Below are 16,307 nucleotides of genomic sequence, written 5' to 3'. Positions count from 1 at the left end.
ACTAAGAGCAACTCCGTCACCATTGGATTTGCCATAGCTAAAATTCGCCAAGAGTTGGAAAACACACAGGCCTCTAGTGGCATGCTATACCATAAGCTTTGACAACGCCAAATCTGCCAGATAATCATTCCCAACTGCTTTCCTTCTATTCCTCATCCTTTCACAGCAAAACATCTTCCGTATTTAACCAGAAAATCGATTTTGAGCTTACATATATTAGTAGCGTGCTTTCACCATTTTCTTATACAGGAACTTCTCATATTCAAAATGTGACATTCCTGAGATTATCCCTATCAATCTGAATTCAAAAATCGACAATATATGTTTCCAGGACCATCAAACCCTCTTGAATCCAGCTGTTAATGGAAATGAGTTAATCTCTTGCCTGTACCCAAGTTCGAACCAGGCCAATTGGGAATCCAAAATGCAACCTTCTCTCCCTGTTGTATATTTCTACAAAAACAAATGCTCACCTTGGGTTGGTTTCAACGTAACAGTACATACAAATAGAATCAATCAAAATTCCACTGATATTCTAGCCAGTGATTGTCCGGGTAGGACCAGCATTTGGTTTGAAGGAGACCATATTCAGCTTGCCCGTCTAAGCTAACAATCAACTAAACCCAAAAAAGATATTGATATGAGGCATGAAAAAGATATCGATACGAGGCATGAATTCTCTGCACAAGGAATCAAACCAAACATGGACTTGATACCAAAACACCACCAAGGGCTAATCTCAGGGTGAGGAAAGTGTCAATTTCTTCACTATAATTTTTTTTTTCCCTTTCCCTTCTGATAAGTAATTTTCTTTAGCAAGAACGAAAAATATTCCACATAATTGCACATGATACTAGTATCTGGGTCTATGACATGGGCCGATCTATACAGTGCGTATGTGTTTTAAGACCAGTGCTATAGGAAACAATCTTGAATCAGTTCCAGCTGAGAAGTCTACTAAGAACCTATGATTACAACAGTACCTTTCATGTTCTGCACATTAAATGCTCTGTATGGACGTTGATCCTCAAAAAATTGAAACACATTCCTTGATTGCAGAATCGCAGCACATGTCCCACTAAATTCGGCTTCCACTTAAGCTGCAAAGCCTGATATCCTAAACCAAAAATCAGCATTAGAATTATCTTCATGGTACAATGCCTACAGAATACACTTTTTTTTTCCTCCTGGGGATAACAATTCCGAGTTCAAAGTCCTCTTTCTGAAAGCTTCAACTCGGAGCCTTTGTTGCAAAATGTAGACTTTTCTATAAATGTAATCCAAACAAGACTTTCAAATGCATTTCTAGTTTTTCTCAAGCATGGCCACTTCTGAACAATAAATGATTCTATGGGTACAATAGAAGATGAATTTACTTACAGTATGAGCAGGATCCACAAGAACAAAATTTATATTGCCTCAAGGACTTTGATGCCAGCATTCTTGTCCCATTCCTCTGGTGTGGCAGCATCTGCCATTATCTTTTCCTGACCACGCCAAAGTATCTGAATCCCAAGAATCCCGAAATAGCTCAGTCAAGTATATAATTCATAAAATGAAGAACAAGGGATATATAAGAACAGCCTCACAAAAACGTGGCAAACATGAACAACTTACCTTATCAATGACGCCAAAATCCTTAGCTCTTGTGGAATCCATATAAAATGGTCTTCGCATCACATTAGCAACAGTCTCTTCTGACTAGTGAGTTTATCAATTCATATGATTAGTGCTTCTTCAAATACCTGCTTTATTATAAATAAATAAATAGCTGAACAAGAAATGCTACTGATGCATTGATACTCACATTTCCCGTGTGCTTAGCCAGGAGTCCTACAAGAACATCCCTGTTTATTATTACCTGCAAAAGCAATTAAGTTCAACAGAAGATCCCATAAAATGCAAGTCTGTAAACATATGGATAAGTGCTCATACTGTGTATATATTTGTAAGATGTGGGTTTTCAAATGCTTTCAAATTAGTCTTTGAACTGGACATTTTCTTTTTCCTTAACATTGGAAAAGCATAAAATTTGTTCATAAATCATTAGCATGGGAAAACAAATCAGCAAGATCACAGCATAACACACGTCAACATTCACCACAACACAATATCAACATTATGAAGTTTCCCTACAAAACTGCATCCAAGCTGAATGAAAAGAAGGGAATAATCAAACAATGGTGAATGAATGCAGAGTGAGAGAGGCAAAGCTTTGGAACCCACCCTGCATACAGCAATCCCCCTCGTAGAGTTCTTGCCGTCCTTCGGTTGTGCACATAGGCCATGTCTTGTTATTTAAAGTACAGAACCACTACCCTTGAAGAGCAATCAATATATATTAGATTATACTATCTTGCTTCTAGCCTATTGATTGGTCACTTATAAGCCGAAGAGTTGTGCCTATTCGTTTAAAAGTAATAGTTGCAAGAGTACTTTCTAGATACTTTTTTCCTTAATGCTTCACTATAGCATGTTGTTCATCTGTGACCTTGCCTAGAAGTTTAGGGTTTAGGTGCCTCACATAAGTTTTTGTGATATGGTCACTCTTAATGGAAATATTTGCAAGAGGGGAAGACCAAAACTGACATGGAATGTTGTAGTAAGAGAGGAGATGAATTTATTTAATTTAACTAAGCATATAGACTTCAAGGGAGCAAATGGCGAAATTCATGTCGCCAACCCCAATTGATTGGTACACAATACTTTGGTTTTGGTTTGGACATGTAGGTAGGAACACCTCTTTTAAACAGATCATAAGAATAAACTCCTTTAGGCAATGGGCTAAATTTGCCATAAAACTTTCACTGCAGTTCACATTTGAAAACCAGAAAGCAACCAAATGATTTTGACTAACCTCCTTTGCACGGATGAGAACATCACTGGCGGGCATTAACCCAGATGATGGGACACGAGGCTGTTGGATCATGGCTGGAACATAACTCAAGTGAGCCCTCATGAACTTTCAAGTAAGTTTGGATGCAAGATAATATGGAACAGTTGCAAAATTTACAGTACACTCAGCAAGGCAAACAAACAAGTACATCATACCTTTGGCATGCGGCATCATAAACCGTTTGCCCTTGGTTCCTGCAGCAAGCAAGAGGCATGCATGACCTATAGCAGCCCCAACGGCAACAGTATGTATCTGCATACAGAAATAAAACGAGCAAAATAAAGCAGGGAATAAACAAATATACATTCTAGATTATTCCAACAATGAAGCAATTATTTATCGAATAGAACTTGCTTGATCATAAAAATCATTGGCGATCATGCAAAACACATTTATGCAAAACAGAGCTGAAAAATAGCCATATTCAAGTCATGATTCCATCATGCATTCAGTTTGGATACAGTCACAAATTCATTGTTGGGCCATCATCTCCACAATGGAGCTTGCTTTATTATAGAATTCTATGAAGATCAGGCAAAAATATAGTATACATCGGTGATGCATCTTGTATTAAGCATAGACATGGCAACTGGAAGTATTCAAGTCTGGATTCAAATTCACATGCATCCAGTTTGGGTGCAATGTGAAACATGCATGTGTTCTTATCAGATTAACAGTATGAAAGCGGGACACCATATTTCTACAATTAGAACAAAAGGTTTGGAGAAATTCAGATTTCCCAGAGTAGAAATATACCTCATTCTTTAATTGCATCATAGCATCATAAATTGCAAAACCCTCACTCTCCATCCCAACCTAAAATAATAAGAATGTGAAGCCACGAAATAACAACCATAAGAATCAATATAGGGAATACTGAAATTTGAGAAAATTAATGAATAACTCAAGACACAGATACATCTAAGCAATGAATGTAAGCATAGTTTGTAATTGTATGATACTAAAGGCAACAAAATGCTTTCCATATTAGATTAGGGGAACTCTCTTCTAGTAATTAAAAACACCACCACTGCAATGAAAATCCTAGGTTTCAGAGTTTGTTTTATAAACATAAAGAAGTTCATGTAGCCTCATTAGGCTATGAAATTATAACGACGTGTATGTGTGTGTGTGGGACGACGTGGATTTTTTTTATTAAACACAATGAGATGCAAACAATGAGCAGGAAGGATGATCAATTTGATTAGAGCCACTCAAAACAAATAGTTGGCTATTTCTTCAACTGTTTTTTGTTCTTCAATATATTCATCTTTCTTCTGTAACACAATAAAATCATAGCCACAAAGATAATCGCAAGAATACAATTTTTATAGATTTTTTAAACAAATTACTTACCAAAAAAATATCAATCTAAAACAAATCTTTATAAACCAACTTTTGGAACTAAACCCCATGATTTCACAACCACCATAATAATTACAACATATACTGTAATGTAGTCTACAATCCGTGGGTACAAATGCAAGTGCAATAACGGAAACAGCTGTCTGATTTTGACACAGAAACAATTTTGGAAGAGCAAGCTAATAAAATCCAGATAAGGGAGCGATTTGTATATGGTATGTGCACACAAGCGCTTTGATTATAGATATTGATCCAACTGTTGTTCTTGTTTGGATGTGACAAGCTCATGACAATATAAATTGAAGAACCACATAAATTATAGTTAAGGGGAAACACCAGCAAATAGTATACAACAAAAGCATAATCCATCATAAGAATTTTGTACCAAGATTAAATGATGCATTCCATGATTTTCTCCTTTTTTACTCTGCAACTTCTCTGAAACATTCTATAAATAATTTTATGCTTCCCAGACTGTAACCAATAACGCAAGACGAAAAAAGGGAATAAAGAAAAAGGTGACCCTTAAAGCAAACCGCAGAAAATGAGTATAGAAACTGATTATCGTATTGCTTTTCACGTATGCATATTTAATGTTCTTTTTGTGGGGTTAACTAGGCCTATTTAATTTTTTTTCTCCCCATTGGCACTGGGGTGTCTGGATCAAAACCTGACTAAACCCCAAGGATGCACAGGCCCTCGGCAAGGAGTTTCTCGCAAGTGCACCATGGTTAATTCAAGGGTTTTTCCCCAGCCTGATGACCCCAAAGAATTGTTAGCACCTAAGAAGTTTCGATTCCTAAACCTTAGAGGGAGCACACCCCCAAGATCCAAGACCTTACCACCAAGCCAACCCCTTGGGGATAACTAGGCCTATTTAATACATCAAAGTTTTAATCATCACAAGCACTAATGACGTGGACGGAAGGAAATTTCTGGAACATTAAACAGATTGTAAATCAAAAAATACAATTCCTCACTTCGAATTCAGACAAGGTAGCGTTCAATTAAATTCCTTTAGGTGGTTATTTAACTAAAATATGTTTAAATAGAACAAACACCAACAAATATCTAGTTTTCATTGCATTGAGAATGTCATGCACGTGCTTCTGCTGAGACAGATTGTTTATTTGTTCATCCCATGTAGCCAGAATGCCAGAATATGTGGAACAAGTATTAAGTTTAGATAGCCTCATGTAGATAACAACATAATTCCATGATTTCATCCAACCAGAGAAGACTTGCAACTACAATCATATTGCAAACTATTTTTCAACAACATTTCAGTATGTATGACATCATATAGAAAAGAGGGATGAGCTAGCACAATTGATGGAAATCAATGGAAGACTCACAGTTTCACCATCATCACGAGTTGTTCCAGTAGAATTTATATAAATATATATTGGCTCTTTAGGATCCATCCATTGCAGGTACATTAATTCTGCAATCACAAGCTCTGTGACCGCTGGCACCAACTGAAAAAAAAAAAAATATTGTTCTTTAATTTGTTCAGAATTCTAAATATATTCATCTCCTGCGCGCATATTCTTATTTCTCCTTTAATATTTCCCCATACAAAGTAACACGAAAAAAGTATGTTAGTACATTCAAACCAGTTAAAGATTAGGTTGTTTGTGCATGGGGAGCGCAGGCCGCACTGTGTTACAGGGATCAGATGTGCTGTTCTTTCAAATGGTAGGTTCGTATTTGAAGATGATAAAAATCTTTTGAAAGTGAAAAGAATACTTGTACAGTTTACAGATATTAAATCCACAATGATATAGTCTTCTATCTCGTTTCATGGTCCTACAATTCTGTGTGAAGAGGAGTCTATACAATCAAGAGTCAAGACAAATTGGGAAGTCCCTTACAGCCCAAAGGCATAGGTTAAATATAACTGCTAATATTATCAAATAAAGTTGTTCTATAGTACATTGAAATTGAATAGACCATTTGGGCTTTGTATCTAAAGGCAAATGCCTTTTTTGTTGTTATTGAAAATATTAGGATTCAATTTATTGTATACATAAGGACCCTTATCCAAACACAACCTGAGATAAATAGCAGATCAAAGCACCTACCGGCATGCCAATGTAGACTATTCTACCATGGAGAAGTAAAGATGGCAAGTCTGGTGGAGGTCTCCTCGGCCTGTGCTCATTGTACGAAACAGATCTTTCCACCTTATTCAAGTTTTAGGAGAAAGGGAAGGAAAGAAAGAAAAAAGGTCATCATCAGATAAGCATGCTATAATACCAAGTACAAATACATACAAAAACTCTTTGACAACTCTTGATTCATTTGAACCCACGAAAGGAAATAGAGAAACAATTAGGTTCATTTTGGTATTACAAAATAGATACTCAGGTCCATCAATAGGCTGTTGTAACAATGAAACAACTTAAAATTTTTCAATATTTATTTTCTTCACGAATATACAAAAATTGTCTTTTTTATTAAAAAAAAAAAAAAACAGAATTACCTACTCTAAAATTGAAATTTTCAAATTTGGTTTTGTTCAGCATCTATGCAAATTTGAACTAACAAATATACAAATTCAAAAATCAATATGTATATAATTCAAGCTTGATGTAAATAAAAAACTTAACAAGCTTCAAAATTTTGTATTCAAGCTCCAGTTATTTATCTTACGAACAGATCTCAAACGAGTTTTAATTATACAGATTTATCATGAATATATATATATCAAGCCGAGCTCAAAAAAAGTAACATCTATATATCGAGCGGAGCTTAAAATTAAAGATTTGGGTGATTTACATTTCGAACAAGTTTCAAATTCAAGATTTGCATATATATATATACACACACACACACACACACAAGTGAAGAAGAGTGGAAAGTGAAAGTACTTGTGCAGGAGTAGCCATGAGCGTGGGAGATTCAAAGAGGTCCAAGTAAGGAAGATTATCAGAGTTGGAAGCTCGGTTCAGGAGCTTCTCCGGCGACGTTGCGGCGACGGAGGCGAGCTTCGTGAGAAATGGGTCCTTAGGGTTCACTGGAGGCATCGGAATTTTAGCTCCGTTTCTGCTATTTATGGCACATAGGGTCTGAATTGAACGACGTTTCAAGGACCGTGACGAAGACGAAGAAGGAACTGAAGTAGCCATCGGAGCTCGCAGTGAGGTCGCCATCTTTTCTGAAGAGAGAGAGAGAGAGAGAGAGATTGTTTGGGAATCGGATGGTGTGTGTAGTGGTCTCTGGAAAAATGAGATGTGCGACGGGTGGGTCGGTGCGGGTGTGACCCGGGTGGCTTGTTTTTATGAGGCTTGAAAGCCCAGCCCATGGATATTAATATTTACAAAATGGGAAATTTTAATATACCCCTTTAAAAAGGGTATACCATATATATTCTTGATTATGCGATTTTTTCTTTAATTATGATTAATTTTGTTCTTTAGTTATAACATATGAGTTCTTTAGTTATATTTCATATTGTGTTTAGTTATGACAATTTTTTTTTAAAGTTATGACTCAAAAAATTAAAGTTATATCATTTTTTTTTAGAAAAAATACTAGAGATACTAACAATCTTATTGACACATTCACAAGTTGATGTGGGTCCCATACCAAGTGATAGTTAATCTTATCAAAACTTGTGAGTGTGTTAGTAAGATTGTAAGGTAGCGTTTGGTAACGTTTACGTTTTTTGTTTATGTTTACAAAAATTTTATACACTGGGTTTTATTTATTTTTAGAAAAATATAAATTACAAACGTTTTTTGTTTGAACAAAATGTTTAAAAAAATTTAAAAACATAAACAAAAAAATATGTTTATTCAGGCCTAAAATATTTATATTTATTTTTATTATTTGTGACAATGGGATCACACACATTATAATTAAAAAAAATTAATTGGAAAAAAAATATTTGAAAAAAAAAATTAATTGAAAAAAAATTAATTAAAAAAATAATTGAAAAAAAAAATTAATTGGGAAAAAAAATTAATTGAAAAAAAGATTAATTAAAAAAATTAATTAAAAAATTTAATTGAAAAAAAAGTTATTTGGGAAAAAAAATTAATGAAAAAAAATTATTTGAAAAAAAAAATTATTTAAAAAAAATAATTGAAAAAAAAATTATTTGAAAAAAAAATTGAAAACTGAAAACGTAAACTCATTTTTTGAGTTTACGTTTTTTCCTCAAATTTATAAACTGAATAAACCAAAAAAAATATCAAACAAGTTTTTATGACAAGTTTTAAATTTTTTGTAAATATAAACTGAAAACTGAAAACGAAATGGTTACCAAACAGATCTGATATTCCAAACATTATTGTTTTTTGGGTTAATTACACTAATAGTCCCTATAGTTTGAGACTTGTGTCACTTTGGTCCCTGACTTTTCAATTGTGACACATTTGACCTTGAATTTTGAATTTTGTTCCAAATAAGGACAACTGAAAATATCATTAGGTTTTTCAAGGGTAAAATCGTCAATTTGATAAAATATAAACTAATTTGACAAAAATAAATATCTAAAAAATATTTTAAATTTTTTTTAAAATTATTTTTATCCACCAATGATAAAATTATGTAAAATTAATAAAAATTACATGATTAATTTTTTTAAATTAATTTTACATGATTATCATCCAAACACATAATAAAAATTAATTTGGTAAAAAAAAAATGTCTAAAAGATTTATCAATTTTACATAATTTTATTTTTAGTAGGTAGAAATAATTTTTAAAAATTCAAAAATATTTGTTTGACATTTATTTTTGTCAAATTAGTTTATATTTTATCAAATTGACAATTTTACCCTTGAAAAATCTAATTATATATTCAATTGTCCTTATTTGAAACAAGATTCAAAATTCATGGTCAAATGTGTCACAATTGAAAAGTCAGGAACCAAAGTGACACAAACTCCAAACTATAGGGACTATTTGTATAATTTGTCCTTGTTTTTTTTAGTTATAAAGTACACTTTTTGAAGGTGTGCACCATAATATTTCTACTAACAAAATATATTCATAAAAACACATTTATATATTCCGATGAGTGTGATCCACATTTCACTTATTTTAATTTTATGCTTTTGAGATAATTTTTAAGATAAAAATTTATAAAAATTAGTATTTTTTAATATAAAATTGCATGCTTCAGTCTAATAGAATAGTAGTTTCTTAATTGAGTAAGATCAAGATTAGAATATAAATGAAATAGATTTTAGGTTGGGATGAGTAATTCCACCCCACCACACCTGATTATGTATTAAAATTGTACATATATGTTAATTATAGTTTTATTATTGTTTCATCATTAAAAATCATCTATGTGAATTTTTTTTCTATTCAAAGTACTCTACATATTATACCTTTTTTTTCTCTTCCTCATCTCTATAACTTCACTACAAATTAATACCCAATTCAATATTGAAAATACAAGTTGTAGAATTAAAAGGTACAAATCAAGTAGGGGATTGAATTACACCAAGCATAGATGGGGAAGGGTTGTGTTGGAAGACTTGTTAGCTAAACAGAGGCAAAGATGGAGCAGTGTCCCCTTAACCCATATCAACCCATTGCAATCCCTATACCAATATTCATTTGTTTCCTACTTGTCTTTACCTAACCAAATAAGAGGAGAAATTTTTTTAAATCCTCTCTTCATTTTCCCATATATTTTGCATTTCATTTTCCTTCTCCATTTATTCCACAAAATCCAAGTATGACAGAAAGAAGAAAGATAAAGACATCTTTTATTGCCCTCCAACAGAACATGCAATGCAACCATCACAATATTTTTTGTTTTTGTTTATAACTATCTATTTTCCAATGTAAAGAGAATGATATCATCATGGAGAGTAAAGAGCATGATTAGCAACACAATGAGCAAGCAAACTCTATTACAACCTTGAATTATATTACAAAAGCATATTGACAACTAGAAAATCCAGCTTGGAGCACCAAAACTGCAATATCAGCATAATAGCATTGAGCATTCAAAGATACTTACTCCCAAAATCACCACTATTACGCAATCTCAAGGGTGAGCACGAAAACATAGAACATCATAAGAACAAAAATATTTCATTTATAATCGATGAACTCAAAAGAGACAGCGCAGTGCTAACATTATTCAATAAAACACATAATAAAAAAAAAAATAAAAAATCTAGCAACTTATATTCATCAATTTCTTTGATGATGTCATATTCATGTTCCCACATACATAAAAGTGTTTTTATATGGCATCAACATAACCGATATTGATCAATGAGCTGAGACAGCTCTCTCTTCCTGGCTGCTGACCAATGGTTCAGTCATAGCCTCATCATTTACACTGAAAATCTTGGCAATCTTCTCTGTGGGCACCAATGGCAGATACGATGCGACTCTATATCCCTTCTCAGCCGTAGAACATACTGTCAGGTTGTACTTTTCAGAACAGTAGGCAGCTGTTGGCACCACAACTTGGGCCACCCGAGGGAACAGTGGGAGTCGATTGAGGGAGCGCCAAGTTGACGCAGCATACTGCTCAGCCACTGGCTCGTACTTGGAGTAAAGCCCCTTCGCAGCTGGCTCGCACTTTGTGTATGCGTTCTTTGCGAGTCCTGAGGCAGTGTCGACCACATTGACATGCCGGACTTGTGCTGCCACAGACCGAACAGCTGTTGGAGCGTTTTGAGCAGCTGAAAAGGCTTGGGTTGATGCCTTTTTCATGACTGGTGGCACACGACGGTCTAACTCATTTACAGAGACATCAACCTGCAATAATGATACATGGAATTTAACAACAGGTCCAACCCTAATACTGGCTAGTGGCCGAGCCACGTTGAGACCAGTTGCAGAAACTAAAACGAAAACACACATTGTCTTTTTATTTTTCATGTTTCTAAAAACAAAGAACAATTAAAAGTAAAAAAATATACATTATTTTTCTTATTTGAAAGTAGCTTTTAAAAATTAAAAAACAATTTAAAAAGTGAATTTTTTCATACTTTTTTTTTTTTTTTAAATGGCTTTCGAAAGCAGTTTGCAAAACAAAATTTATTATTTATTTCTACTGTGGCCAAAAATCCATTCCTAAACTCTGGTCCTTCTCTACCCCAGAAACTATCTGCCCCTCAAAACATTACAGAGAAGGGTGAACTATTACAAAGCATGGAACATGAACAATTATCACATAGGTCCGCCTCATATTATAGTGGTGTGTTCTTACAATTCTATTATTTTTTACGCTAATTGTTCGATAAAATTCCGAAACCAAATTAGATGTTTATTGGCTAGAACCACAGGTTGTAATTCGAATCAATATATTGATTTAAAATTAAAAAAAAAGCTTTGCCATATGATACGAAAACAAGAAACACGAAACAATGATATAGGAAATTTAGCAAAAGATCAAACTAACAAATGGTCAGTAGCGAAGCCACGCGGAGACCAATTGCACAAACAAAAACAAAACACCCATCGTTTTTTTCTTTTTAGGTTCTTCATAAACAAAAACAACCAAAAATTCAAATTACCCCTAGTCTTTTTCATTTCTGTAAACAATTTTGTTTCGTTTCATTTTTCTGAAAACAATTTTCAGAAAATTCTACTTTCTTATTTTATGTATTTTTTTGTTTTTAATAATTTTTTTAATATTTTAAGTAATTTTTTTAATTTTTAGATATACCTACCATAAATATACCTAAAAAGTAAAAAATTTGTGAAAAAAACTTTTTAAAAATTCACTAAATACCAAAAATACAAAAAAATACGAGAATTCAGTACATTTTCTATATTTTTATGTATTTAATAGTTTTTTAAAATATTTTTTCACAAATTTTTTACTTTTTAGATACATCTAAGTAAGGTGCATCTAAAAAACTAAAAAAAATATTTAAAATTTTAAAAATATTCACTAAAAACAAAAAAAATAGAAAAAACAAAAAACGCAATTTTCAAAAAATTTAATCCAAAAAACTCAAACAAAACGCACTTGTTTTTCAAAATTCAAAAACAACTTATAAATTGATTTTTCAAAGAAAAAAAAAATCTCCAAAACTGTTTCCAAAACAGTCAGATAAACAAATTTATTATTCAATTTCAATTCTACTAAATTCCGGTCCTTCTTAATGTAACACGCCAATTGTTCGATAAAATTCCCAAACCAAACTAGATGTTATTAGATCTAAAAGAGAGTTATAACGAACCTTGCGATCGACGAACTTGAGAACTTGAATGGGGACGTCATGGAACTTATCGTAGACTGGGCCGACAACCGTCTTGACGGTGCCTTCGACGGTGTCGACCGATGGCTTGAGACGGCCGGAGTTGTCCTTGGCGTAGCCGTAGAGCCTCGCGAAACACACCACCGCGTGCAGCGCCGCCACTTGCACGAACTCCAGGTACTTGAGCCTCTCTACTTCCTCAATCTCAGCCTTCAAACAAATAATAACCACATCAGTAATCAAAGAGGGAAAAAAAAAAAAAATCAGCAAAAAATCAAAACTTGATTCGATTAATTGGAGAGAAGACGAATGTGAGCCTTCCAAATCAAATGATGGGAAGTTGAAATTGAGAGGTTCGTACCACTTGGGGTTGAATTTTTGGGTTTGATTCGGCCATGATCGTAGTTTTTGGGAAGATTTTGAAAACTTGATAATAATGCGTATACGAAAGTTGTAGAAAATGCTTGCTTGGTTGTTATGATGGGAATGTAGAGATGTGTGGGGGTATATATAGGTTTGGCGTAGATACTCGGCGAGGATCGGGACGAGGAGAAGGAGCGGCTGTGGTGAGAAAGCGTGTGACAAATCCGACGATTTTGGCGGTGCCGATTTTAGAGTCGCTGAATACTTCGAAGTTAAGCTACTTCTATTCTATTCTAGTAAACAAGCTGTTGACCAACTCTTAATGGTTAAGGATGTTACTATTTCTCTCAAATATGCGTTGTTTTCAGCTTATTTCTGAATTTAATTTTTTTAAATTTAATTTTTTTATTTTTCATAATTTTTTTTTAATTTTTAGTAAATATTTTTAAAATATTAAATAATTTTTTTAGATACACCTTATTTAGATGTATCTAAATAATAAAATATTTTAAAATTTTAATAAATATACAAAAATATGAAAAATGTATTATTATTATTATTTTTGTATTTAGTGAATTTTTTTAACATTTATTTTATAAATATTATACTTTTTAAATGTGTTTATGTTCGGTATGTCTAATTTTTTTTAAAAAAAATACTTAAAATGTTTTTAAAAATTGAGTGTAAACAAAAAAAAATACAGAAAAAAAAAGTAAATTTTTTTAAAAATTGAATTATGAAAACTGAAAGCAAAGAGAGTATACGGTTTTGTGGGGATTGTGTTTTGAAAATGACATCAAGTTGTACTTTTATAATATAATTTTTTAAAAGATAATTATATATTCATAATTTTTATATAATAGTAATCAGCTTGTTTGATTCTGATTTTCAAAATATAGTTTTTAAAAAATTTATTTTTTTATTTTTCGTATTTTAATGTTTTTAATGATTTTTTTAATATTTTAAGCAATTTTTTTTTTAATTTTTAGACACACTTAACATAAATACACATAAAAAGTATAATATTTATGAAAAAATCTTTAAAAAATACACTAAATACAAAAAAAATATGAAAAATTAGTACATTTTTCATATTTTTGTATGTTTATTAATTATTTAAAATATTTTTTCACAAATATTTTGCTATTTACATACATCTAAGTAAGGTGCATCTAAAAAGGTAAAAAAAAAATTGTTTAAAATTTAAAAAATATTTACTAAAAATAAAAAAGCACGAAAAACAAAAAATACAATTTTCAGAAAACTGAAACCAAACATACTAAATGTGTTTTTATGAGTCGGCATGAGACTATACCTTCGTTTGGGATGTAGGTTGGCTATTTGGCTTTTTGACTATTTTAGCCTGGGCAAAAAAGCATTATTTGGGATGAGTTTTTTGACTTTTGTCAGAGAAAAAATGAAATGATTATGATTTGGATGTAACATTTCGTCTTATTAGGTTAAAAAAATCTATTTTATCTTTTTGTGGCTAAAATAATCCCAACCCAACCCAAACCTTCGTGCTAAATGAACCCATCAAATAGTGAAAATAATGTTGGGTTTTTTACCTGTCGGTCCCAATAATTGAATCTATTACCCATTAGGTTTTAAGTTTTTATCTCGATTTTGCCCATACTATTATACTACAAGAGCCATTGATTGTGCCACTGTAATGTTGTGGGGGGGGTCACGGCAGTGAGGAAGTTTGCGCCGAAGATTCGGCAATCGAACTGTTGGTGTTGGTGAACATGGGAACAACCTCTGTGGCCCTTGGATTTGATAGAGATGGTGTTAAATTTGTGAGAGATCAATAAAATCGGCATAAATGGAGATGGGTGTGTTGACATTGACGAGTTCGGAGCTATGCACCAATTAATAATGGATGAACGAGACGAAAAAGAAGACATGAGAGAGGTGTTCAGGGTGTTAGATCAAAACGGTGAAGTGTTTATCTATGTATTTTCAATGCCAATCAGAACCCCTATCTTGTTTAAACCAATGATAAATTTATCAGTAAACTTGTTAAAATTAGTGATAAATTTGTTTAAACCAGTGATAAATTTGTTTAAACCGTAGTAATAAATTTATCACTGTTGAATTTGTTAAAAAATTTACAAATAGCAGACTTGATTTGAAAGAGAAAGAGAGGGGCATCACAATAAATTTATCACTGAATTAAGTAACAAATTTATCATTCATAAATTAAATAACAAATTTATTAGGTCAGTTACACGTTTGTTGTCACGACCCAATCCCAGGAGCTTAGGACTGGAATCGCAGCTTACTAAATAATTTTAATCGTATATTAAATGACGCAGACGAAGGTAAAAAGGAAGTAGGAAATAATTAAACAGAAAATTAATTTCATTCTACTATTTTAATAAAAAAAATACATCTACAGAGCTTTTATTAGTATTATGTGACCGACTATCAAAAAAAAAAAAAAAAAAAAAAAAAAACAAAAGGAAGAAAATAAAAGAAAGACAAAATAACGGATCAGTATCAAATTCTTATGCGAGTTCTACTATATGAGGTTACTGGTCTTTCTTACATTTCATCACCTGAAAAAGTAACAACTATAAGTACACAGCAGAGTAAGAAATATTATGCTAATAGTATAGGGGACACAAAATAATCATGAATGGTTATTCAAGCTAAAACGATAAAACAAATCATTTAAAGTGGCAGAAACTGAAATATAGAAATTATATAAATAACTATAATCACGGTACAGAACAGAACAAACACAAATGTCACATGAGTAACAGTCAGAACTGAGGTCAATGGATCCATGACAAATAGAGGATCACAAAGTGGCCAAACAGAGGCCAATGGTTATTTAAGTCCCCTAAGGCATGAGACTCCCGTGGTGGTACTTACAAAATATAATTGTTTATAAAATTATTGTCAAATAATTTCTAAAATTTAAACAAACATATCCATAGGTTTCAGTTTAAGCAAATGGAGTTTAGAAAATAATTAACGTAATTGAAATATAAATATAAGTTATAAAATATAACTTTATAAAATAAATTATGATAATTTAAAACATACGTAAAATATGTTATGGTAACTTAAGGTATAATATAACTCACCTTAATATTGATTCTCAGCCTTTTCTTACTTTGTTTTTCCCTTTTTTATTTTATTTTTCTTTTGTTTCTGTTGGCTACCCGCAACTCCTTTTTATACCCGAGCTCTAAGCAGGTGACTCACCCTGTAATTATGTTCCTACATGATGATTCACTACCTATACTACTTAGGCCTAAGAGGTGGTTCACCTCCTAATTTGGGATTCACCTCCTCTCCAGCGTTTTATTGTCCAGCTTCCTCTAGCCATTCCACCAGATGGAGACGCGTGACGACAACGGATCTGATGGGCGAGAAGGGAGCCACGCTTATGAAGCTCAAGAGACAAACAAAACGACACCAAATTCTATTATTTTGGCCAAATAAAGGTACGTAACGGAAAGTTATTTTTTTATTTTTTATTT

The 16,307-nt window shown here is 32.4% G+C and overlaps 2 protein-coding genes across 5 annotated transcripts; both read right to left on the bottom strand.

Moving 5' to 3' along the window:
* Positions 1–479: 479 nt before the first annotated feature.
* On the bottom strand, positions 480–7,553 carry LOC114270743 (ATP-dependent caseinolytic (Clp) protease/crotonase family protein). Of its 4 annotated transcripts, none has more exons than XM_028212322.2 (10): positions 7,135–7,553; positions 6,346–6,447; positions 5,617–5,739; positions 3,653–3,712; positions 3,052–3,148; positions 2,858–2,931; positions 1,808–1,861; positions 1,618–1,701; positions 1,381–1,505; positions 480–1,117 (listed from the first exon to the last, which is right to left on the bottom strand). In XM_028212322.2, the coding sequence occupies exons 1-9, from the start codon at positions 7,414–7,416 to the stop codon at positions 1,410–1,412; spliced, it is 972 nt and encodes a 323-aa protein (XP_028068123.1). In that variant the 5' UTR covers positions 7,417–7,553; the 3' UTR covers positions 480–1,117; positions 1,381–1,409. The 4 variants fall into 4 exon arrangements, with proteins under 4 accessions (XP_028068123.1, XP_028068124.1, XP_028068125.1 ...); XM_028212323.2 differs by having other exon boundaries at positions 480–1,109; positions 7,135–7,532; XM_028212324.2 differs by lacking the exon at positions 5,617–5,739 and having other exon boundaries at positions 480–1,109; positions 7,135–7,501.
* A 2,749-nt stretch (positions 7,554–10,302) lies between these two features.
* LOC114270744 (REF/SRPP-like protein At3g05500) lies at positions 10,303–13,168 on the bottom strand. Its single transcript, XM_028212326.2, has 3 exons — positions 12,812–13,168; positions 12,433–12,660; positions 10,303–10,999 (listed from the first exon to the last, which is right to left on the bottom strand). The coding sequence occupies exons 1-3, from the start codon at positions 12,845–12,847 to the stop codon at positions 10,505–10,507; spliced, it is 759 nt and encodes a 252-aa protein (XP_028068127.2). The 5' UTR covers positions 12,848–13,168; the 3' UTR covers positions 10,303–10,504.
* Between the last annotated feature and the right edge of the window lie 3,139 nt (positions 13,169–16,307).

The sequence above is a fragment of the Camellia sinensis genome, chromosome 5, assembly GCF_055761805.1.
Source record: "Camellia sinensis isolate YWXY chromosome 5, ASM5576180v1, whole genome shotgun sequence".
NCBI classification, from domain to species: Eukaryota; Viridiplantae; Streptophyta; class Magnoliopsida; order Ericales; family Theaceae; genus Camellia; species Camellia sinensis.
Note: the sequence above shows the minus strand (reverse complement) of the source record. Positions and strands in the feature narration are given on the sequence as shown.